We start from the raw sequence: 25,653 nt of genomic DNA, 5'->3' as shown, positions 1-25,653 counted from the left end.
AATTATACCTACCTCATAAAGTTATTGTGAAGATTAAAAGAGTTAATACATGAACGTCGCTTAGAACTGGCCTTGAAAGTACTCAAGAGCTCTCAATAATTGCTAATAATCTGTTTTTATCACTGTCACTCTTGCTGTTATTGTTACTCTTTTCCTATAAGATGGGTCCCTTTGTGTTTGGCAGCTGTCATGAGCCAGGGCTCAAGACAGATTTTGCAAGGCTGTAAATTCAAGAATTGAGGAAATTTATAAGCCAGAAGTCAGCAAGAAGAAAAGTCATGAGTCTTCTGATCCTCCCACTGTCCCCACAGAGAGGCCGGGACCACATGCTCTACTGGATGCATTGTGGGTAAAATTTCCAGGCAAGGGAACCTACCCGCTCATCACTCTTACAAGGCATGCATGAGAGCAACTTTGTCAAGAGGCGTAAGCAACCTGCTTAATGCTAAGCATTCTAGATTTGGATGCCAACTGTCTACAGGAGTTGTCTGAAGCTAAGGACCTGGGGCCAATGGAAAATAGTAACCCTCTGGACAGGAGGCAGAAGCCACAAGTCTTACAAGAAGCTGGGTTTAGGTCAAGTACCTACCTCTTAGGGAAGATCAAGCTTCCAGTCTCATCTGGCTCCTTGTCCAGGAAAGCCAGAGTGAGATTATGAGATCATTTTTGGACAAGGCTGCTTGATGCAGCAGTTTTTAAATCAACACTTTCTTCAGAGAGGACTTCAAATGCCATCATGCTTATACTTTGAATCTATTTTGAATAGGTTGAGACAGTAAGTTTTCCAAGAATCTGCTCCTCTATCAAGACAAATCCAAAAATTTCTTCTAATAGCATTTGTTTAGGTCAATAATATTTATTAATGTGTCAGGCAATGTACTAAACGATAAGCATAGAAAATTTAGAAGTATAATTCCTGCTTTCAGGTATGTGCAGCCTTAGAGGAAAGGCAGATGAAAAAATTACAATATAATGTTATGGATGCAATCATACATACATGCACAAGACTCAGAGGCATTAAGAAATGACTCTGTTCAGTTTGAGATTATATTGTGCAAACTATGAAATAAATAATTTTTATTTACCCAGAATATTAAACTTAGGATCCAAGTAAAAACATTGAAGTCCAAATAGCAGATGCCATGACAAAAGATAGCATGGTAATCACTACTAAAATTGTATTGGGTGATAAGAAATTGGAGAGGAAGATGTTATATCATGAGGACTAAAAAGCATTTCTGGGGAGTGGTCAGAGGAAGATGTTGTAAGTTAAAAGGAATTTAGTTCAAATTTCAACCCTGCCACTTACTAGCTATGTGAATTTAGGCAAGTTTCCTTATTCCTCTGAGTCTAAATTGTCTCATTTAAGAAATGGGGATAATAATATCTACCATATTGAGCTATTTTAAGCAGTAAATGAATAAAATATGCAAAGTGCATAGCACATGGTAGATAATAAAGGAAGCTATTTTTTTCTAAGAATATAACCTCACTTGTCACCTATTTTATTCCATGCATTTATAATTAGATAACTGGAAAATTGACTATCAAGCACTCCTAGAGTGGGATTTCAATGTTGTTTTAAAGTGGAATTCTATGCTATTTTTCTTAGTTGCTTCTCTGAGCTATCCACAATAGTTTTGATGCATTGCAAGTGTTTTACACACATCCTGCTTTAATAAAACACGTAACAGAATCTTAAAACCCAAGCCTAGTTGGTAGTGAAAGTAGTCAGAAAGCAAATGAGAAAAATCCTGTTCAGTAACAAAATATAAAGTGAATAGAAAAATGCTAGTATCCTGACAGGCTAAAGTGGTCTGGTCAAAGAGACAATGATGGGATTATGAGAAATTCCCTGTTACTAAAAAAGCTAAAACTTAGCAGTAAAGAGGTTCATGAAGACATATTCTTCCTTTTTTACAAACAGCCTCTAACATAAATTAAGAATGTGTTAGTCATGTCCAATAGTGTAAATTTTAAAATAAATCAAATCGCATTTTTATATTTCTGTTTTTTTGAGAGGGACAGAGGAAGGGGAAATTAAATTTTGCCTGTCTTTAAATATTAGTCTGTTCCTCCGTTTTCCAAACTCAACAATGGTGACAATAAACACTTTCTTTCATCTTTTCCCTGGAGATAAGAATAAATGTTCACATGAATACTTTTGAACATTTTATGAAAACCTAGGCTACATAAATTCAGGGTCAGTATTATCATATTGCTAGGAAGGTGGATCATACACTAAACAGATGAATTTCCTGCCTTATCTTGTGATTTCCTTAAGTACCAAGAAAAATAGTTATTGTTATCTTGTTACTCTTAACTTTGGTATCTTATATAGATTCCTTTCCCGAGAGCTGCACTGTTCCATAGAGTAGCCATTAGACACATGTGGCTATGTACATTTAAATTTAAATTAATTAAAAGTAACTGAAGTTGAAAATTCAGTTTCTTCATTCTAGTAGCTGTATTTCAAGTGCTCACTAACCACATGTGACTGTGTGCTACCACGTTGTAGAGAGGGAACATTTCTGTCATCACAGAAGTTCTGCTGAAGCACACGAGCTCAGAGGACACTCAAGCTAATGCTCCTATTGCCCTATAGCCTTAAGCTAGCCAGTGATAGCATTTTAAGGATTAAATGACCTTAGGAGGTATAGGACTATGACTTCATAATCAGGTCAGTGTCAGACTAAGGGAAAGCTAAATGTAAGAGAATAGTAATTAAATTAATGATGAAGAAAGAACAGATGATGGTTAGAAACAGAGTACACATTGACATTATTATAAAAGGATAAAAAGTGACTCAAGAAATCAGTGCTTCAGCAGAATTTTCTTAAAATTTTTACTTAAGACATTTGTTATATGTTATTTGCACTAAATGCATCAATCACAATGCTGACTTTCTGATGTTTAATTGGGTTTTGAGATGTTCCAGCTAAGTCACACAAAAAATTATTTCTTAAGGTTGTAAGGAACTTAACCTCCTCTATACTGGTAGCACATCTTTAAAACATATTTTCCTCTCATGGGGTGAGCAGATGCTTTGGAGCTACTTGCAATTTTTGTTCACAGCTTTTGTATTTATCCTTATTTAGGTCCTTGTACTCACAAGTAGTTTTCATGCTTACCATTATTTTGGCTTCTTCTGCTTGTATAAAAAGAAATTATAACATAGCATATGTATTACTGCCTAAAAATAAGAGAGTAATCTGTATATGTTTGCATTTAGGTCATTCTGTCCATTGAAGAAGGGTACAGACTTCCAGCTCCCATGGGCTGTCCAGCATCTCTACACCAACTGATGCTCCATTGCTGGCAGAAGGAGAGAAATCACAGACCAAAATTTACTGACATTGTCAGCTTCCTTGACAAACTGATCCGAAATCCCAGTGCCCTTCACACCCTGGTGGAGGACATCCTTGTGTAAGAGGCATAATGTTGAGTTTTTTTCTTCTTGACAATTATGGTTTCTTTCAGGCTATAGATAATAATAACAGGTAGAAAGAAAAAAAATGCCTTGATAACCGTCTAGTTGTTGACTTTGTGGAAACCATATTTCATTTATCAGCTGAAAAAAAGAATTATTAACATTAAAGTTAAAATGGACTCTTTTAAAAAAAGATAACAGATTCCCCTTCCTTTTCTCTCTCTCTAATCTTTCTGAATTATTTTGTTTATATCTTTTCCTGTTTGGGTCTTTGATATTTACATAGCCTTTTAAGATTGATTGATCCTTCCTTAGCTTTAGAAGTAGAGAGAGAGAGAGTGTGTGTGTGTGCGTGTGTGTGTGTGTGTGTGTGTGCAGCCCCTTTAATTTTCTTGCCTATTCTATGTTCTGTTCCTCAATTTGAAATGGCAAGCCAGACAGGGGCAATTTGTGAATCAGCCCAGAGGAAGAATATTTCCTGCTGATATGATCACATCTATCCCTAAATAGATGTCACTCTCCATTCCTAAAACCAGAAAAGAACAGATAACAAGACAAGAAAATGGAGGCGCTCATACACCATTTTGTAAAAGTCAGTAGACTTGAGAAGATCTACTCACCTCCCTGTGAAGAGCAATTATAAGAGGAAGAGTAGAAAAAAAAAGACTATCATCTATTTCTGAAAATATTACATTTTAAATATCATTAAGTTAAAAATATATTTCTTTTTTTAGAAAAAATTGGACTTAGAAATAACCAATGCATATCCAAAGCTCACCTTCTTCACTCAGGGGATGGCTGGGGGCTATTCAGACATTCAACTTCAGATCACAGGTTCAAGCCAGTGCAGGTTTTTAGTGACAGTAAGGCCGAGGCTCTTCAAGGACTATTTGAAACAGACCTCAGTTCACAGCAGAGCACTTAAGAGTTCACCTCTAAATCACTAATTGGCAGCCTCAGTAAAGTGAAGCCAAGCGTGAAATAGCTAGAGATTAAACTATTACTCCAGCCCATCTTCCCTAAAGAAGTCCAACACAGGAAGCAGTAAAGGAAGGAAAGGAACTTTGGATTTTATCATGAAAGCAATGGACAGCCATGGAAGGATTTTAAGCAAGGGAATAGCATGATTACATATGCATTTCTGAAAGATCACTCTAGGGATGATTTACACTGTGAGTGCAAAACAGGGAACAGGACTGGAAACAGAAACAGTTTTATGTTTTCAGTAACTAAAGCTAGAAAAGATCAGGGCTTGACTTCTGAAATGGGAATGAGCTTGGGGGTCAGAAGATAAGAGAATTTTATTATTATTATCATTTCCTAATAATATGTAATAATAACATTTATTATTAGGAAAGCCAATGCATCTTAGTCGCTGATTGAATATGGAGGGAGGGAGGAGAAAAAGAATCGAAGATGTTTGTCAAGTTTCTTTCTTATACAAGCTGGCTGATGGTATTACCCCAGAGAGAGGGAGAGGGACAAGTTTTTGGAATAGAAATGAGACCATTTGAACATGCTGAGTTGCAGATGCCTGTGGGACATCTAGACAGTTATATTTATAGGTTGAACCTCAGGTAAAAAGATCTGGGCTAGAGATGTAGATTTGAAGATCATCAGCATATAGATTATAGCTGAAGCTTTAACTGTAGTTAAGATCGCCCACAGAGAGTATAAGGAATGCAAATAAATAGTGGAAAGGATGAAACCCTCTAATTTAAGACATGAACTGAACAAAAAGTACCCAAAGGAAACTGAAAAAGAGAAGCCAGACAAGTAATCAGGAAAACAGGGAAGAGCAGTATCGTAGAAGCCAAAAGAGGAGAGAGTTTCAAGGAGTATAATGTCCAAGCCTTCACAAAATTGCAGTAAAATAAAACATGAAATGTCTCCATTGGATTCAGCAATGAGACATTCAGGTGTGCATGCACAACCTTTGATACAGCATTTTCAATACAGTTGTGTAAGACAGATTACAATAGAGGAAGAGTCAATATGAGCTCAGAGAAAGGAGCAATACATAATACCATTATTTTTTTCAAGAAACCTGTCTCTGATGAGAAAGGAAAGTAGTTAGAGGAAATGTTTCTTGGTTTTTGTTTTTATATGAGTTATTGAGGTGACTTGGTCATGCTATAGTATTGAGGAGAAAGAGCTAGTAGTGAGTCTGCATTAATGGAAGAGGATACTGGCACCTATAAACTGAAATCCTTTAATCTGGGCCCCTTGTTGTGGTATAAGGTTAACAGAAACCACAATCAGCGCCCATCAACAAAGCTGTCTGACTGTGCTATAGCTATAGAAGCAGGCATGTAAAAACCTTCTTTTTAAAGAAAAGCAGATAAAACAATTTCCTCTCTGCTTTTTCAAGATTATGAATGATCATCATATTTGGAAAATATTGATGAAGAATGTAAGATGAGAAAGTGTCAAAAAGTAACAGGGACCCAGAGGTCAAGTCAAGATGAGAGACTGTATCTGAGGGCCAGAGATCTGTGATTTAGTGGGCTGTTCAGCAATCCAGCAGAAGAGCCCCATGAGTGGCAAGCTCTGAGACAGCACTGCCGCACGCAGGCCAAAAGTTGGGTGCTTTATATAAACTTGGCACCTTGATTCAATTCTAAAGTCTGATCTCCGGGAAACCAAATTGAAGTTTTTGTGACTGATTTGCTATCCTTGTTTCTGACAAAGACATACATGATACTGCTTTTGCCATTAATATACTTTTGTTTGAGAAACAAAAAGAATCAGTGTTCTAAGGTTCACATGTCTGAACGTTGATCTGTGTTCTCATTTTCACAGCAGCCTGGATGGGTTCTCCTGCTCCACCCTCTTACCTCCAATACCACCCACCCACTCTGTTCCTGATTCCAGAGAACTGAGACTGTTTAGGGAGAAGAGGCACAGTAGATTAAAGGATAGCAATATTACCTAAAGAATGTCTGGTTTGTTTTATGCTCATAAAACTGTGACACTCCTTCTCTATCTCCCAAATTGCAGAGCCCAGTTGTCTGCCCCAGAGTGATGTTGGATTAACGAAACATGACATATGTAGAATTTCCATCTTTTCTCCTGTATCTCTCAAACCTGAAAAGGAGTCCAGGTGTATAATTCACTGCAACTCTTATTAAATTCTCCTGCACTTTCCTTTTGTGTAGCATCCCCAACCCCCAGATTTCTCTCACACTTATATGCTGATATTACTCTCTCATCTGCTAGGTCCCCATTGTTTTTATTCCATTCTAATTGCTTTTTTCTCAAGACTCACCTGAGAAGCTGTTATCCTTTCTCTTGATAGAGCAGTAAGAGGGGAAGAAATCAAAGTGACAAAGGGATGAGGAAGACCATGAAATCCAGTTTAATAATTTTATACCAACATATTGAAAATGCAATAATTTTATACTAACATATTGGAAATTTCACAAACCTATATCTGCAATTGTTCCTCTCAAAAGTCAGAGTACCTAAATTGAAAACATGTTGGTCATAGAAGGCTTTCATTATTTGGTGCAGCAGACATTCTTGTGTGTGACACACTCCCATGGAAATATTCAGAGCTCTGTGCAGTTCCCAACATGCTTGCTTTCTCTCCTACTCAAGAAAGTGTAGATATACCACATAAGTGAATGTGGCAGTATTATAAGTATAACCCTAAATCCAACTAACAGTAAAAAACTAATCTGCAGAACCACTCTATTAATATAGGCAGTTATCCTTTCATAAATGTGAATTTCAAACTACCCTCACATTCATTCACTTTACAGTAATGCCTTATAACCGCCTTTCAAATAATTATTTGTAGCTGTCATGTCATGCACAGCCCTTGGGAGAAAGGACCCAGCTTAAGGCCAAGGTTGTGTGTAGAACAGCATCTGGAGCAGTGCCTGGCCATGCACTTTAAAACACCTTTTTCTCCCTCTCCACTAACCCTCAGGACCAACCTTGTAGCTGCTCCCAACCCCAAGTATTTTCCCACTTTGTGGCTTGGTAACTACACGGTGACCCTTCACCCAGTCCTACCTCCCCCACCCTCACCCACATTGTCCTACACATTTGTTCTGCATCGTCTTCAACCCTCGTCCCTGATTACTCCACACACCGAAGTCTACTGAGTGCACCAGGCTGTAGTCAGCTGGTCAGTATCCTTTAGGACAGAGTTTCAATGTAATGGGAAAATAATGCTTTCTTCTAATCCCTGCTCCAGGTCCCCAGCATGTCACTGACAAAGAATTTGACACATTAGGGGCTTCTTGATTATCAGCTCAAATGTGGCATCCCGGGATGGGCAGCAGTTGTCCAATGTTGGCTACCTCAGAAATAATGCTTTGCCCAGGCCAAGGCGCCTTATGTACTGTGTATTGTTACTACCCACCAGGCCATAATTAGGGATCTTATAAGACTTTAGCGACTGCAACTACCAGCTTCTGTAGTACATATTAATCTATCTTGTAACTTTAAAGCACTTAGTTTCCAGTAATATGTGAATCACGAAGGTAGGGAAAAGCCCATACCAATACCATTATTTAGAACCTCTTCTTTAAAAAACTGAATAATGCTGTAAGACTGAATAGTACTATCTCTCTCAATTTAGCGAATTATGCACCAACACTGCTATCTTCTGAAGACAATAACTTCCAACATTTTGATGTAAACTTTTCTACTTATTTTGAGAAGATTTTGTTCAATGCCACATAGGCAATACATAATCAGCATTTGCTAAATTGTTTATCTCTATACACCAAGTCATAGACAACTTGTTTATTTGTTTTTTTTTTTGATTCTTGTTGCTAGCACTTTTAAATATGCTTTTCATGACAGAGAAATAACTGGCTGGCCAAAACCAATGTTGAAATTGAATAATAAGCAAACTTTTGTGGAAGACAGAATATGAAAGATGGATCAGGAGATTGGAAACTTCTACCTGCCCATTAGAAAAATCTAAATTCAGCCTGGCTCAGTGGCTCACACCTGTAATCCTGACCCTTTGAGAGGCCAAGGTGGCAGGATCACCTGAAGCCAGGAGTTCACCAGCCTGAGCAACAAAATGAGACCCCATCTCTACAAAAAACTAAAAACTAAAATTAGCCAGGCATGGTGGCACATGCCTGTGGTCCCACCTACTCGAGAGACCAAGGTGGGAGGATCACTTGAGCCCAGGACTTCAAGTCTGCCGTGCGCTATGATCATGCCACTACACTCCAGCCTGGGCAACAGAGTGAGACCCCGTATCTAAAAAAAGAGAAAAGAAAAATAGAAAGTTCCCATAAACTGCTGGCACAAGATCTTCATAATATAATGTCAATATCCATATTAATACTGATACAAACTCTTAATATATATTATCAACAATAACTATGACTGCCATTTGTTGAGAGCCTACTATGTGCCAGTTGTGGTCCTAGGGGCTTTTATTGGTTATGTCACTTAATCCTCACTGTTATTATTCCCATCCCTCAGACACGGAAACAGAGACTTAAAGAGGCTAACTTTCCCAAGAGTACACAGCAATAATGAGTAGATCAGGAATCTGAAGGCCACTGACTCCAAGTCCTTGCTCTTTCCAGTATACAACATAGAATCACACAGAAAGGCAAGATGTTTGCTAGTACAACACTGCTTCAAAAATATGATTCTAAGAAAAGGGGGTACATTTTCACATTTCCAGATAGATTTTATCTGGACTAGTCAAACTTCATAGATGGAGTCTATTAAAATTCAAAAAACAATTTTTAGTGGAGAGCAGCCTATTATTTTATGTCCCAGTAGGCAAATACTAGAATGTAGAGAATATGACCTAGTCATGGGAATAAATAGAAAATACGTAGTCCATATATCCCCCAAACACCCTCCCACAATGCCCAGCCACTTGAAGAACATTACTTGAAAAAGGAAAGTAGTAATAGCAACAATATAGAGAAATGAGGAAAATATGGCAGTAACATCACATAATTCCAGAATTACATCCTCAGGAATTTCTGTAGATTGAATTTTTCTGGTGCGGGCATAAATACGTTTTGCTTCTTTTTCTCACTATGGCAGATATTACTAATCATCACAACACTCTCCTGCTGAGTCCAGATTCTGCCTTGGTATCCTTCTCATGACCACATTTTGACAACCACTGCCAATGAATTGCAGTTGGCATGTGACATGAGACCTATTTTCTGATCCTGGATTATTTCCTCACAAAAGCAGGCTTTTCTTAAGGTTCAGGGGTCTATTACTCTGGCTGTAGGAACCATGTGCTGGGTACTCTACTGGGAATTATGGGAAATTCTTTATAAGTATTATCCCTACTCTGCATCTGTTCCTCTTAATGTTCAAACATATCTACAACTTTAAATTTTACTTTGAAATTTTAATTTTCATTCCTTCATATTTTTCACTAGTTATCAGCCTTATTATGTTTAAATAATCATATCAATAAAAAACAATTGAAGACTTACTGAAGATAAAATACTGACAAAAGATAATTAATGTCCTTAGCACTGTGGAGTTAGACTGTTTGAAACAAATATATATTACCCACAAGCACAAAATATCTGTATCTATATTTATATAGTATATTTCTATGCATTTGAAGTTTCATAGCCCTTTGAGTAAAATTACACTTTAAAAATGTTTTAAATATCAAAATTCTTTCATTAATTTAATGTGTTCACATTGAATGTTAGGCTTAATTGCAGAGATGACTTTTTAAAAATATATGATTATGTAAATTCTTCTTCAAATGGCATGTACATAGTGTATGCATGACAAAATTATTTCACGGATTAAGTGAATAGTGTGAAGTGCAGTCCCTGAGTCACACCATGAGGAACTCATGTAAAAGCAGCCGTATTGCATTAAGTCAACGTGCTGTTGTGGCTCTAGGTCTGGTTATAATTGCAGGTGAACCCTTAACCCTATGCTACCCAACTCTACCTATCACTGCCTCTTTCTCCACTCTAAAACTTATAAAGACAGAATAAACATTTTCACAATACAAGGAATAATTTAAATAAACAGCATATTATTTAATAAGTTGACCACTATATCAACAGGTACTTACTCTTCTAGGTTTTTTATTTATTGGAATTAAATGAAAATATTCATCATGAATCAGCCATCATGTTATGGACCAAACTGTTCTGTAGATAATTTAATATTCAAGTCTGAGTCATCACGTATTTAATGAACTCCTATAATGTTTTCAGCATTATGTGAGTGCCTACACAAAAATAGAGAGATGTGTTCCTGCCATCAGGGAGTTTTCACTTATTCTTTAAAAAAAATCTTCTGTCTTATGAATTTTTCCCAAAGAAGTTATTCAATTGAAACAAAAAGAAACATGCTCTAAGACCACATACTCACGTCTACTAAAAGAATGTTTTTAGCAACCTAAGAGTCTAACTTTAGAGAATTAACAAATTATTAAGCATCCACATATAGAATATTAGGCACCCATTTGAATATGAAGACTGTTGAAACATGGGATACATTCATGAATATGTGAAATGAAGGCAATATAAAATAAAATGGACCCTATCTGTACATTTTTGCTAATCACATATACATGTATGAGCTGGGAAACAAGAAATTGGGCTAGAGTGTAAGAGAAGAAAAGCCTTTAAGCATGTGAGGGTGTCATGTTAAAACAGAATCTTAGCTTGCAATAGTGTTTCTCAAAATATAACCTTTCTTGAATCATTTTAGTATGTCTATTACTATTATATATTTATATGATGAATATAAAACATGGAAAACTTTGCGGATAAAACACTTCTTCTTGCTTTTTAATGGTAGTATTGATACATATTGATGACCTACCTAAGGAATTTCTAAGTTAAAACGCTAGTACTATTGTGAACTCAAAGGGCTCATTAGAGTAAAAACTTCTGGACTCTTACCAGAGCTACTCATTTTTAAACATATTTTATTGTATTGAAATTTTGTATTTATTACTAAACTGTAACATTACCTGTAATACCGATACTCTAGCCCTTTCTATAATCTAAATTAACCATAATTTTACCTGAAATATCCTAATTCTAGCCCCATTCTCATTTTTCTGAGGAAAAAGTTGATCCTTGACCTTCTATTCTACAATAAGTATTTTTTAAAATGTGAGCTGCAGGTTTTGCTGTAAAGATATTTTTCAGGTGGGCAGTACTCACTAATCACCAAATAGCACAAATTTCTACATGCTTAGCAAATAGCAGACTAAATTTATCATTGTACATGTTGGATAAGAAAGGGCATTTATTGTTTATTAGGTAATATTCCAGAGAATTCATGTGAGGATAATAGTACCAAGCCCTCGAAGCCAGAAAATAGCAACATTTTTCAACTTCCTTAGAAGATAAGGTGAAAGAAAAGTTATTGCACAGTGGCTGTGAACAATGAGGGGACCCTGACCTTACTAAATCAACTGCCAAGGCAGTCGTATAAAGGCCAAAGAGTAACTAGGTCACTGAAGATGCGTGGAGAGAAAGGGAATTATGGTATTAAAGCGTTCTGGAAGCAAATAGCAGATGCTTTTCAACAAGGGAAATAGGCTATTTAAGTCATTTAACATACAGAATGTCCTTCCATGACCTTTTATAATAAGGACATAAAATTAGCAAGTTACATTTCCACTCACCAAATATATGAAATTGTGAAATTTCAAGAGTGATTCCAGTGTTATCTCAGGAGAAAGAAGTAGAAGTCATCTGACTATGTCGGTGCGTCGAGAATGGCATAGGAGTATGAAGGGAAAGTCACTTTAATACATTCTTTTAATTTTGTTCAGTTTTAATGAACTACTTTGACAAGTATTTAAAAGACAAGAGAGTCATGTTGTTTTGAAATAGGACACTCAATTTTCTAACATGCGGTTTTATTTACGTTAACAAGCAACAAGGATATCCTGGTCATTTTGATATTTAAACTTGGTCAGTGAAGTATGGTATATCCCCTGAAACTGGTCAAATAATTTAGAAAAATGATGCAGAAGCTATTCTGAATTATCTTACATATTTACAATGCACATTAGAGCAGTGAAAACTCTGAGAAATGCTACAACTTAAAAATCTGCTTCACTGTTTTTGCCATGAAGACCTTTATTATTTTGTATTTTACATATGAATTTTTATTTGACAATATTCATTAGCATAAACACCTCTAGGAAACTTTGAATATACAGCAACAATTCAAGTATTTGTTGGTAGATGCTATGATAGTTTTCCAATCTTTGAACATGACTGATCTTTGTTTTAGGTCAAATCATGAATCATTTTGATGTTAATTAAAATGAAACAGCCCACAATCAAAATAACATTGCAATCTGTAGTACAGGAAAAAAGAATGCAGCTTAACAGCCTCCAAATATGAAATGCAATAGAATTGAGTAGTGTTAAAAAGGACAGAAGTCACTGTTATAGATAACCAGACCCAATATTGACTACAGTGTAATCAATCACAAGGTATATGCATTTAATTTATGTTAATTCCAATCGTATATAAAGAGTACAACCCCACCCTGTAATTTCTGTTCACCCCACCTCCACCTTCAGCTAGACCTCAGTTTAGAAAAAGGTAGGTCAATGTAGTAATAAAAGGAAAACCAAAAAAAAAAAAGACAAGATTAATAATAAACTTCATAAAAGGGGGAAATAAAAAGGAAAACCAAATAAATGAATCCTAGGCCTTCCAAGGGCATCTTTCAGAATCTTCAGGAGTTGTACCATATACAACTTGTGCTCCTAAAAGACTTGGGTCCTGGTGACTTTAGGGTGATTTAAAGGATTTTTAAGGGTAATTTTGATGGTTAGGGAATTTCAGTTTTTACCTTAAGTATCAACCTTAGGACCTAATTCCCATATTATTAGTAGAACAATACCAGGGTTATATAGCATATATATGCCCTTCTGCTTCACAGTAGGGGAATTCTTACTTCACATGGTGTAATCATGTGTGCTTATAGCTTATCAATTGCTAGTTAAAGCTGAAGTAGTTCAAATGTGAATGGCAAAAACATTTTGATAAAATAGTCCAAATATGAACATTAAAATCTATGGCTCTAATTGTCTTTGTAGATTCTTTCATTCTTTAACTTTATAAAACTTTAAAAACAAAGTAAATGAAAGTTGAAATAACTTCAGTATTCCAATAAAAATAACTCAGTGATTCACTTCTAATAAGGAAGTTTTTCATTACTTAGAATATATCGATTTCACTCAAACACTAAATTTTTTTTAAAGATTGTTAATGCTTTACTAGTTAATATAAATTACAGATCTAAAAATTCTTTAAATGATATATTTATTACCCTAGAGCTTTCGTAACACATTTATTACTATAAAAGCACTTTTACCACCAAGTATTTTTTAAAACATGCAAAATATTTTAATGTGTATTTTTATGTAATTATGTAAAGAAACTAATACAATTGATTGTCAGAATGGCTTAAATACACAATTCTGAGTTACTTTTACCAGAATTTATAAGATTAATTCTGTTTTTATTCTCTCTGACTTAAGCTATTATATATAACTATTTCATATATATTGCATATAAATATGTGTATGTAATGTATATATAAGCACATGTATACCCTAGTCTTTCCAAAGTAATACCTTTATACTGTCCCTTGCATCAGATCTGAGAAACAAAAATAAAGATTGCTATATCATTGCCTTTAAGATCCATTTTCTTGTTAACCCAACCTAACATTGATTTTGCGTTGTTTTGTGCCTTATTAATATCTGTGCTTTGGGGACATTACCCTAGCTTGTATGTGTGTAAATCTTATTCATGCAACTGAACTCTATGACAATAAAAATTACATTTTAACAAATGATAAATTATTATTGAATGTTTGAGAACAGATAAATGGAAGTTTGATCAATGAATTCACCATAAGAAGGAGAACTATCACAGCAAATGTAGAAAAGGACATGGATTCAGCGGTAGGTCAGACAGGGGAAGAATGAACGTCCTGTGGCTACTCTCCTTGTGGGGATAAGAGATGGGCTATTCCTTAAGTTTCAAAACAAAATTTTATGCAAGAGAAAAAAGTATAAGAAGAAGGGGGATAGCAAGATGTGAGTTCTCTCAACATCCGTCATAAAGAAATTAAAAAGAAAAAAAAGATCAATATAAGGCCCAGTCATAGCAAAAAGCACAAAAAGACAAAAGTGTTCCACCAGATAAGTCACTGATTTGATAAATTATTTTTTAAAGTGACTGATTTGAATAAGATGGAAAATCAGAGGCTTTTAAACGGAGAATAAAAACATTAGATGTAAGAATATTGTAAAAGTAAAAATAAAGTTCCATGATTTATGCTTTATTTGGCTTTTAAATGCTCTCCATGTTTTGTTTTGTTTTGTTTTGTTTTGTTTTGTTTTGTTTTGTTTTCTTACAGAATGCCAGAGTCCCCTGGTGAAGTTCCGGAATATCCTTTGTTTGTCACAGTTGGTGACTGGCTAGATTCTATAAAGATGGGGCAATACAAGAATAACTTCGTGGCAGCAGGGTTTACAACTTTTGACCTGATTTCAAGAATGAGCATTGAGTAAGTGATACTAGGGTTATTACTGTAACGAGATGTCCTGCTGGGGATTATAAGTTCAAATGCTGTATCAAGAACACCTTTCCTTAGGCTAGTGGGTAATTTTCAAGTCTTTCCTCACCATTTCTGACTATCATTCTAGTGGAAGTTGGACATTACACTTCTAGCTATTATTCTTTGAAAGAATATGTTTAATTCAAATAGCTATTTAAAATTTTTAAATGTTTTCTAAAATGCATGTTACTCTCATCCAAATCATAGACTTTATGTCAACTTAATTTTACCTTGGCAGATTATTACTCACATATATTAATATTGCATAATCAGTTTCTATTACCTTCATCAAATAATGCAATATTATCATGTCATTTTCAGAGCTCCTTCTAGATATTATAATGGTCAACCATTTTCCACTATCTCAAAGATTGTCTTTTGCCTACATGCAATGAAAATATTTAACATGTGCTTAAAAGACTAAATTGTTAGTTTGAACCATATTAAATTGCCATTGTTTTAAGACAGTAACGGCAATTTCATACAGTACAACCTAAGGGCATTTTTTCTAGATATCAAAAATCCATGAGAAATCAAATGGAGTTCATATTATACCTTCCATCCTACATAATCACCATTTTGCTAATGCTGTTGCAAATGTATATCATTACCTAAATTATATAGCATTTATGCCTATGAAATATCTGAGTATTACATAAGTACCTGTGTATAAAATTGAAAAATATATATTATTACATCTGAGATTATGTATTCTGTGGATCCAGAGAAAAGGAAAAAAAGAAACAAACTTTTGCTGCTCATTTAAATCTCTGCTTAACAAGTAAGCTACACTATTTTTGGCAACTGTGGCAGAGTGCTTATTTAATATATTTGAGTATTCATTTTATCTTGCATGCTTATCAGATCTAAATGTTCATATTCTGTATCTCTCTCTCTCTCTCTCTCTTTCTTGCTCTCGCTCTCACTCTTGCTCTCTCCTTTCTCTCAGTGACATTAGAAGAATTGGAGTCATACTCATTGGACACCAGAGACGAATAGTCAGCAGCATACAGACTTTACGTTTACACATGATGCACATACAGGAGAAGGGATTTCATGTATGAAAGTACCACAAGCACCTGTGTTTTGTGCCTCAGCATTTCTAAAATGAACGATATCCTCTCTACTACTCTCTCTTCTGATTCTCCAAACATCACTTCACAAACTGCAGTCTTCTGTTCAGACTATAGGCACACACCTTATGTTTATACTTCCAACCAGGATTTTAAAATCATGCTACATAAATCCGCTCTGAATAACCTGCAAATAAAACCCTGGCCCACTGCAGATTATCGCTACGCAATGGTAAATAACTCAGCATGGATGTGTAATTTTGTATAAGCCGTATATGGGAAGTGTTCACGGACTTAACCTAAAGAAATTTATCCAGGTGGGGCTTCCTTAGTGATGTATGTAGAGTGTGATGGTAGATGAGAAAGAACTAGTTGACCTTTCTTTCATGTTTTGTGATCAAGTAGCTTCCAAACTGACACAAATGTTTCATTTTTAGATAATTATATTCAGCTCTATTGGTTGTATTGTTACTTTATTTTTTAATACTTTAACTGTTGGTGCCTAATATTGTTAGAATTATTTGCAGAAATGATCAGTGATATCATGTAATGAATTTTTGTGAGGTATGACTATGGTGAGAAGGGGTTATTAGGGAGGGAGAAAAAAATACTGTGTTTATAAATCTTCTGAGGCTGGGTTTGTCAATTTTTTAAAAATTAACTTTATAATGTCATACATATTTCATAGTAGGTGGTAGTTTAAAGGCTTTTCACCTCTACTTTTATTTATTTATTTATTTATTTATTTTTACTAACTGTAGTATATTTCTCTACTACCTTATGAAGACCGCTCCTGGAAAGACCAAGGGTGACTTCATTGATCTAGTGGCTTTCATAGAGAAAAGCTTGGGATAAATCCATGACTATTTCCTTTGTGCATTGTCACAAGTTTGCAAAAGCAATTATCAAAGCACTGAGAAAATTAGTCATTCTCAGTAGAATTGCTTTGAATAAAATACGTTAGATTATACCCTTAGATTTAATGTAAAATTATTAATTTAATTTAAACAGAACTTTATGATAGATACAGGGTGGCACAAGAAAATAAACAGACTTAGCTGATCATTTGGTATTGGTGCATTTTGCAATTGAAGCGTTCTTATGTTTTCTTTGCAAAAATAGTTACATGAACATGCTGAGCTCTTTTCCACACCTTCTAAGAAATAAGTATGAATACTCCAAAGAGCATATAAACAGATCTTACACATGAGCATAGTGTGTCAACCTGGGTCCAATGTACAGTTACATAAAATTGAGAACACAGCTGTGTTGTTGTCATAATCTTCTGAAAGGCTTAAAAAACAAAGGTAAACATATATTTTAAGTGATTGAAGCTGAGTTGGCTTATCAAAATAGTGCTATATCTTATGAACAAATTAAATTATAAAATCAGCTGCTCCCTGTAAAACTAAAAAAATGACGACTGTTTTAGGTGGAAGAGTAAGTAAAATGTGTTGAGAGAAAAACACAGAGTAGGTTGTCTAAAAATGCTGATTTAATAAATTAGCTTTTGTTGGATCTCAGTGATAATGGTGCCCTACCTACCCACATTCTCAAATTCCTATCTAAATTCATTTTTTGTCATAGTAGTGGTTTGTTTTTTTTTAAATAAAGGAAACTGCTTTTGTTTTTGTTGTTTGTTTGGTTTTGAGACGGAGGCGTTTTGCTCTTGTTGCCCAGGCTGGACTGCAATGGCGCGATCTTGGCTCACGGCAACCTCTGCCTCCCGGGTTCAAGCGATTCTCCTGCCTCAGCCACCCGAGTAGCTGGGATTACAGGTGCCTGCCACCACTCCCGGCTAATTTTTGTATTTTTAGTAGAGACGGGGTTTCACCATGTTGGCCAGGCTGCTCGAACTCCTGGCCTCAGGTGATCTGCCTGCCTCAGCCTCTCAAAGTGCTGAGATTACAGGTGTGAACCACTGCTCCTGGCCATTTTTTCTTATATTTAGATTTTGTTGATTGTCCCATTATACTAGACCCTTCTACATATTTTCTTTTGCTGACTTATCTCCTGATTTTTCCCTACCACAGCTTAATCCTTCTCATTTCAAAACAAATGTGTAAAGCAAAGCTAGAAGGAAGAGTCTTTAGATGTTTCTTAAAATATACAAAAAAAGGTAGGGGGCGATGGGAAAATCATCACTTTTTAAGTAAGTGTGCCAGATATAGCTAGCTACATTTTCCAGCCATCAACCTGCATGGTTGTGCATCACTCATAGACTGTCTGCAGTTTGCTTGATACATTTACACAAATCTGGATACATTTAGAAGAAATATAAAATTTCCATATTTACGTATCTTCAAATATATATTAAATAAGAACGGATGTAAAACAGATTAAATTTATTAATCATATATTTATTTTTATAATACAAAAAAGGTATTTAGGAAAACAAGGAATAGAATAATATGGTCTTCCACAGGACTCTGTCGGCACCATCTGTGTACCTTGAAATAAATTCTATTAAGTTATTTAAACTTCTATGGGATGAGCATTCAGTGATTACAAGGTTAAAGTTGTCGATTAAGAATTTTTTCTTTTAAAATGTCTGATGATCCTATTCTACATCTGGTTAATTTGTACTTATTTTTTCTTTCCCTAACATCTTTTTATAGTATCATAAAAGTACCTTTTTGCTTTGTCTCTCATCCCATGTCTCCTTCAAAATTCCTTTTAAATTATAATTTTATTTTTCAGAATGGTGAGCATGATAATCTTAAATGTAACTTTGAACTTCATTATGGTTATGGCAAGATTGAAACATGTGTGCAAGATTAAACAGAAACATTAAAATATAAGGATATCTATTTACTGCCTACCAGTCATGGACCCCATGATCCCAGGAATATTATAATATTCAGGAATATTAACAGTTAAAATGCCAAATTCATCTGAAAATTTTACATGAAACATTTTGAGACTTACTAGTTTACATTTTAGGTAATTACATCTGTTTAATATGCAAAGCATAAAACTTAATTATAAAAAGAAAATAAGTAACTTCCATAAATCACAAGTCTTCAGGAATAATCTCTGATACCTAAAATATGCATATAGACTCATATACCTACTTTATTTTAAACGTCTTGATCTATGCTACTGAGGGGGTATTCTGGATTTTAAAACCAGACAGTCAAAAAATCATTTTCATTTTATTTCTAGATGGTCAATTTTCAGTCTATGGTGAACTCATTATCTCATAGTAGAAGGCATATTTGGAAAAAATGTGAAAACAATGTACAATCAAGGAGAGAGATAAAGTATTTAAATCATTTTAAAAAGCAATCAAATTGCAAAATTTTTGTGGTTTAACACGAATCAAGAATTATAGCACTTTTGCAATGAGTTATAACTGGTGATAAATGTTCTACATTCCATATGAAAATAAGACATCTTATTTCACTCTGCATTCGTCTTTAAAATCTATCAAAGTATAACCTGAATAAAACTGCCTTCCAGCAACAGCTTTAAAACCTATCTCAGCCCATGAATGGAAAACAAATCCAAATCCGATCCTTGAAAAGCAAAGGCTCTAAAGAAGCTCTTCAGAAGAGATGGTAAAGAATGAATTATTTTACTTATCACCCAACCACATTTCTTAAAAATGTGTTTTGGTGTCTCTTCCTACCAAATTTCTGCTCTACAAGGCAGTCAGTTAAATCTCTCATTTCATAATTTTCACTGTACTAGTTCTTTCTTTTCTCCTCTTTTATTAAATTTTCTAAAACTTTCTCAGCCCTGTTTTTAATTCCCCCATCCTCTCTCTTTATTCCTTTCTCAGCTTCTATCACGCCACACATTATCTCAATCAGCATAAAAAAGGTAGCACAACAAATCTAAAAAGATTGTGTAGATTTCCTTAGAAGCGGCTTGGGGCAGGGGGATGTTGCAAAAGCTATAATATTTTGGGTTCTATCACATAATTGAGAACATTTGTAATCACAGAGGATATGGGTTCTGGCTTTTCCTTAACTTGAAATCAAGTTTTTTGGAAAGTAATTTTGAAATGGATGATGATGATCGTTTCAATTGCTTTAACTAAGGAAGTTTATTATTAATATTTTTAAAAATTAGTATTTTAAGATCAATATCTGTTATTATAAACTCACAATTGGTGTCCACGTCTCTATATATCAAAGAGATTTGAAGCATATGTATCACTTCTTTTAGTATGAGCATCTTAACTTTTCCAATCTCAAATTCTGTGAAGTAGAAGAGATTCATATTACTTTACATTCAATCAACAAATATTTTAATATTTTTTAATATGAAGACTCCAAAAGGTAGAAGAGTTCACTGGGTTAAATGGATGGTATTCTTCCACCAGAATATAAGATACTGAAGTCACCTAACTTTTGGTTTTTATAAGCAATATTTTCAACAATTTTTCAATCTTTGTAATGTTCTGCAAAGACAGTATAGATTTTATCTAGTTCAGCTTAACAAATATCTATGGAATATCTCCTATATGCACAAAATTTTACTACAAAGATAAGTTTGGCTGTGCTGTCATTGCTTTCAAGTAACTCTCATTATTAAAATTTAGAGCTTTATTTGCTATGTTTGCTATGGTTGCCGTGTCACCGGGGAATAGCACTTTCCATAGAATATAAAGAAATAAATAGGATCTTCATCCAGTGTGAATTGGATTTGCAATTCCAATTCAAATGGAAAGAAATATTTTGGACCTCAAATTCTCATAGTATTCTTCCAAAACACTCCATAATCCCTCTGGCAGGGGGGAGCATACTTCCTGGGTTCTCTAAAACAGTTTCTCTCGTTAACAGTTGATCCTCTTCAAGAGTCACAGATTTTTATTGTCTGATAGCATAGCTATCAGTTCGTATATGGATTCACTACCTCAAAGGTGCCTCCTGTTAGAAAACATTAGCTTTTTTTTCAAGAGCAATTCTGGAGTAATCTCTTGTTCAAGCTTATTCACTCATTCTAGTAAACATAATAATAGGTATGACCTGCAATGGTAGCATAAAATCCTTTTAAATTCCATCCATTTAACAGGGGAAATAGAAGATTACTCCTGACTATAACATATTACTAAGTGAAATGATAGAAATATCTTATATTGTGTAAAAGTAAACACTCCATCTATTTCTTACTGTTAAAAAAAAAATACTGATGAGATGTAGCAAAGATTTCTCAGGATAAAAATTAACTTTTTTTGTTATAAGTGGATGTGTCATAATATACATGTATTCTTGGAAAAAAATTAAAAGATCCAGAAAAAGATACAGGTCATCAAAATGTAGTTTTAACAAATCATCTTTCTCCGAGTAATAAATTAGCTTCAAATTAACAATGAGTTTGTAGAAAATGTATAAAAAATAACATTTATATCTTTTTTTTTTGAGATGGAGTTTCCCTCTTGTTGCCCAGGCTGGAGTGCAATGGTGCAATCTTGGCTCACCACAACCTCCGCTTCCCAGGTTCAAGCAATTCTCCTGCCTCAGCCTCCCGAGTAGCTAGGATTACAGGCATGCGCCACCACCCCCAGCCTATTTTGTATTTTTAGTAGAGACGGGGTTTCTCCATGTTGGTTAGGCTGGTCTCAAACTCCCGACCTCAGATGATCTGCCCGCCTCAGCCTCCCAAAGTGGTGGGATTACAGGCGTGAGCCACTGTGCTCAGGGAGAAGATTTATAGCTTAATGGAAAGACTTGGATTCTTTGCTCTTAATTCGAAAGAGTTTTTGTTTTATTAGCATTTACTTTTTGAGATTTTACAGTATATTTGGAACTTCTTTAGGTAGCCAGTGGCAATCCAAAATTACATTTTAAAATGAAAAAAAGAGAAAACTTTTCAATTACTAAGGCAGGCAAAGCACTAGGAAATAAATAAACTTTACCTTTTAAAAAGGAATCTGTCAACTGCAAAGTTTGTATATCTCAGTGACATCAAGTGATTTTTGCACTGTCCCATTGAAAGCAAAGTTTCCTTTATTTATTTGTTTATTTATTTTTGAGACGGAGTCTTGCTCTGTCGCCCAGGCTGGAGTGCAGTGGCACGATCTCGGCTCACTGCTAACTCCGCCTCCCGGGTTCACGCCCTTCTCCTGCCTCAGTCTCCCGAGTAGCTGGAACTACAGGCGCCCGCCACCACGCCCGGCTAATTTTTTATATTTTTAGTAGAGACAGAGTTTCACCGTGTTAGCCAGGATGGTCTCGATCTCCTGACCCCGTGATCCACCCGCCTCGGCCTCCCAAAGTGCTGGGATTACAGGCTTGAGCCGCCGCGCCCGGCCACAAAGTTTTCTTTTAAACAAAACATGGAAAAGTTCTTGCTTGAACCTTCACACTGATTAATCAAAGTAACAAATCTCTACATCATTAAGAGAACTTTTGATTTGTTTCATTATAGAGAAAGTCTCAAAGAATTCCATTACCCCTAGACACAACTAATTCATTCCTAAGAATAAAAAAGGTATTAAAGAAAAATCACTTGACAGATGAGGAGGAAAAATAGCTCTTAAATGTTAAAAAAAAAAAAAGATGTGGCTCCTATATTTAATTAAAAAATAAGGTATAAATTAACAACACAATCTTCTCAGGAGTTGTAAACTAGAAAAGTATCAGAATTAGTGAAAATCTTCCCTCAAGTAAAACTGTTCTTACTTGTATTTTCTGCATTATTTGTGACCTCTGGCCATTTTTAATTTGTCATAATAAACTCATTTTTGGTTAGATAATAAGTTATAATCTCAACAAATCAGAACAACTGAGATACAAGTATAGATAGGGTGCTCTACAAAATAATAAAAGGAGGACAACTCTAATTCAGGATTCCTATTTAGTTAGTAACAGGGTCTCCATCTCATTATCGCCCACTGAAGTGAGAACTATCTTTATCCCAAAATAATACATTATTGTAGAGAAAACTCCAAGGATATAAGAATCATTTTTCATATATTCCATTCAATTGGTATATTTAGGTATTAGTAACTGAGGATAGATATCTTTGTTTCATGAGTTAAATATGAGCTTACATGAGAAGCAAATTGATGTGAACATTTCTCTACAAGTTTTTCCACATTTGTAGCTCATCCTTAGAACAGTCTTAATTTGGCTCTGTTCTATAAACACTCAATATCATTTAATTTTTCAAAATCATGATAGGGAGAAGAATGCTAATTTGTAAAGATAGGCAAACACTACACTTTTAAGATTTTTACCGTATGTAAAATGTCCTCTTCCACTGCTTTTATAATTAAAAATCTCTTTTCTACCTTTAGTAATTTGTAGGATGAACTGTATGCATTTAGATAGAAATTGCTTTTGTTAAATTTACATTTAAACACATCTTCATTCACTTAGAGAAGCCATAATATAATTCTTCATATTCGTTTATTTTTCAAAGTAGTAACTTTTGCTATCTTTAGAATTCTCGTCGACCCAGTAATATAATTATTAAAGTCATGAGGAAGTTTTTCTTTGACTGTGCATGCTTTATTTATTACCATATTGTTTTTGTCTTCAGAATAAGTCTGCTCAAAATTGTAGCCTTTAGAAGCTCTATAACAAAAATCAATGGCCAATAACTTGCTAACAAACTTGTAACTGAACAAGCTATTTTTTTCTGTCAATGTGATTGATATGCTCATTGTTAAATATAACTTGTTTAAATATCCGTTGGTATATTATCAAGAGCTATTATTGCAATAACCTCGAAGTATCTTTAAGACAATGCTGAATATCATATACAGTTAATAAACAATGATTGGGGCTTTTCAAAATTGCTGCTCTGCATGGAAAGTAAGGTTTAATGTGTATAAATGTTTGTCATTGAAGTTTGGAATTTATTTTAATATACTCTTTCTTCCCATGCTAGATATGTCTTCAAAGAAAAATGTATTAATATATTCATGCTATGCAAAAATATCATTTTGTTCTTACCAAAAAAATGTAGCTTTGATAAAATTTTTTGGTTTTTAGGCCTCTTAGAGTAAAAAAAAATCAAAATGTGAAATGGGAGCATTTTGGGGAGGGAGCAGGACACAATATCTGAGCAGTGTTAACAAATATGAACATGAGTAACACTTGATATAAAGATTATGGTGTGTGCTTGATTTTGGATACATTATTATTCATTTTGTTAATCACATTCCACCCTGGACTGTGACATTGAAAAACATTGAATATATACAGGATATAAATATCTTTGGGATATTTTACATAAATTATACTTATTTTTAATTTTGTGTACAGTGAAAACTTTGACAGTTTAATTTTGAATTTTGAAGGAATAATTTTTAACAGTCTTTGTTTCTTAAAATGTTAATTATGGTATACCTGCTATAGTAACCTCATTTGTTTAAAAAATCAGAGGCAAAGCAAGAATGCAGAACATGGCAACAGACTAAGTTCCACCAAAATTAAGGAAAACACTAAAAGGTAATACAGTACAAAGAGGAGTTTGTTTTAAAGTTGTTACTTACCTCATTTTAAAAACTGTTAGAAAAGAGTGAATAAAAAGTATGTCACAGTACTCTTATTGGTAATTTTGAAACTAAAGTGTATTTCAAGGAGGGGAATCTCTAATATAAATGAGTACACTAATAGTTGTTAAAATATGTATTGATATATAAAATTAGAAAGAAATGTCATCAAAATATCAAAAATAGGAAAAAGTTAATTTTAAAAATGTTTTGTAATAGAACAAGTCATCAAAATTCTTAACGTTTCCATATTATTAATCCTTTGTTTTCCAAGACATATATAATCAAAGAATTTGCCAAAAAATTCAAATAATAATACATTGAATATTGGACTGCCATAGCACTTTAAACATATTAATAAATTATCCCATGGATAATAAAGAGATTTTTTTCCGGCCATCATTAAATATAAAAATAGTATATATCAAGATGCATAAAAAAGGAACTTACTTGATATCTTCTTTTAGCATCAATTTGTCTTTTTAAGCAGTTATATTAATTTTACACATACTCTTAAATGCTTAAAAACATAGTACTTACATATTAATTTTATGTGATATAATATATTTTGATCTCTAAATGCTTATATTCTTTCAAGAAGATTGCCTTCTCTTTCCAGTTGTTTTAAGTATTTTTAAAAAGAGCCATTGTATTTTTTGTATTTCCATTCGGTCTCATTATGCTTGAAAGTTTCCAACTCTCAAAGAAGTTGAAACCAAGTGTCATAGCACACTGGCTAGAAGTTATTCTTTTTGAAGTTATTCTTCTTTTATTTAATGTTAGTCTGATATCCCCTAAAATTTGCTAGAGAAAGCAAACTCTTCCCATGAATGGAAATACAAAATGAAAATTCTCCACTGGATGTTATAAATTCAAAAAAAGAACATATATTTTTTATAGTTACTTCTCACTTCTTACTGCTTATTCAGTTTGTAAAATCTTACCAAGTAGGATACTTCAAACAAGAGTGAAAAGCTACTCCATTTATATGTAATCTGCTTATTTTCTTCAGAGTTTCCAAAAACCTTTGAGAAAACAAAATAATCGTTTTCTCCACCTTACAAGCTTGGTCACTCTACCATTAAATGCAATAATAAGGTATCTATAA

At 34.2% G+C, this 25,653-nt stretch overlaps 1 protein-coding gene across 2 annotated transcripts in view; it reads left to right on the top strand.

Annotated features, from left to right (window-relative positions):
* The window catches only part of EPHA6 (EPH receptor A6), a 959,072-nt gene extending 933,655 nt beyond the window's left edge, over positions 1–25,417 (top strand). Inside the window, exons 16-18 of one of the 2 annotated variants that reach the window (XM_054481297.2) lie at positions 3,233–3,426; positions 14,820–14,969; positions 15,970–25,417. In XM_054481297.2, the coding sequence (XP_054337272.1) occupies positions 3,233–3,426; positions 14,820–14,969; positions 15,970–16,084 (459 nt within the window). In that variant the 3' untranslated portion in view covers positions 16,085–25,417. The remainder of the gene's footprint in view (positions 1–3,232; positions 3,427–14,819; positions 14,970–15,969) is intronic. The other variant, XM_063661446.1, reaches the window with a different exon arrangement.
* The last annotated feature ends 236 nt before the right edge of the window (positions 25,418–25,653 follow it).

This window comes from Pongo pygmaeus, chromosome 2 (genome assembly GCF_028885625.2).
Source record: "Pongo pygmaeus isolate AG05252 chromosome 2, NHGRI_mPonPyg2-v2.0_pri, whole genome shotgun sequence".
NCBI classification, from domain to species: Eukaryota; Metazoa; Chordata; class Mammalia; order Primates; family Hominidae; genus Pongo; species Pongo pygmaeus.
This window is presented reverse-complemented; position numbering and strand designations above follow the sequence as displayed.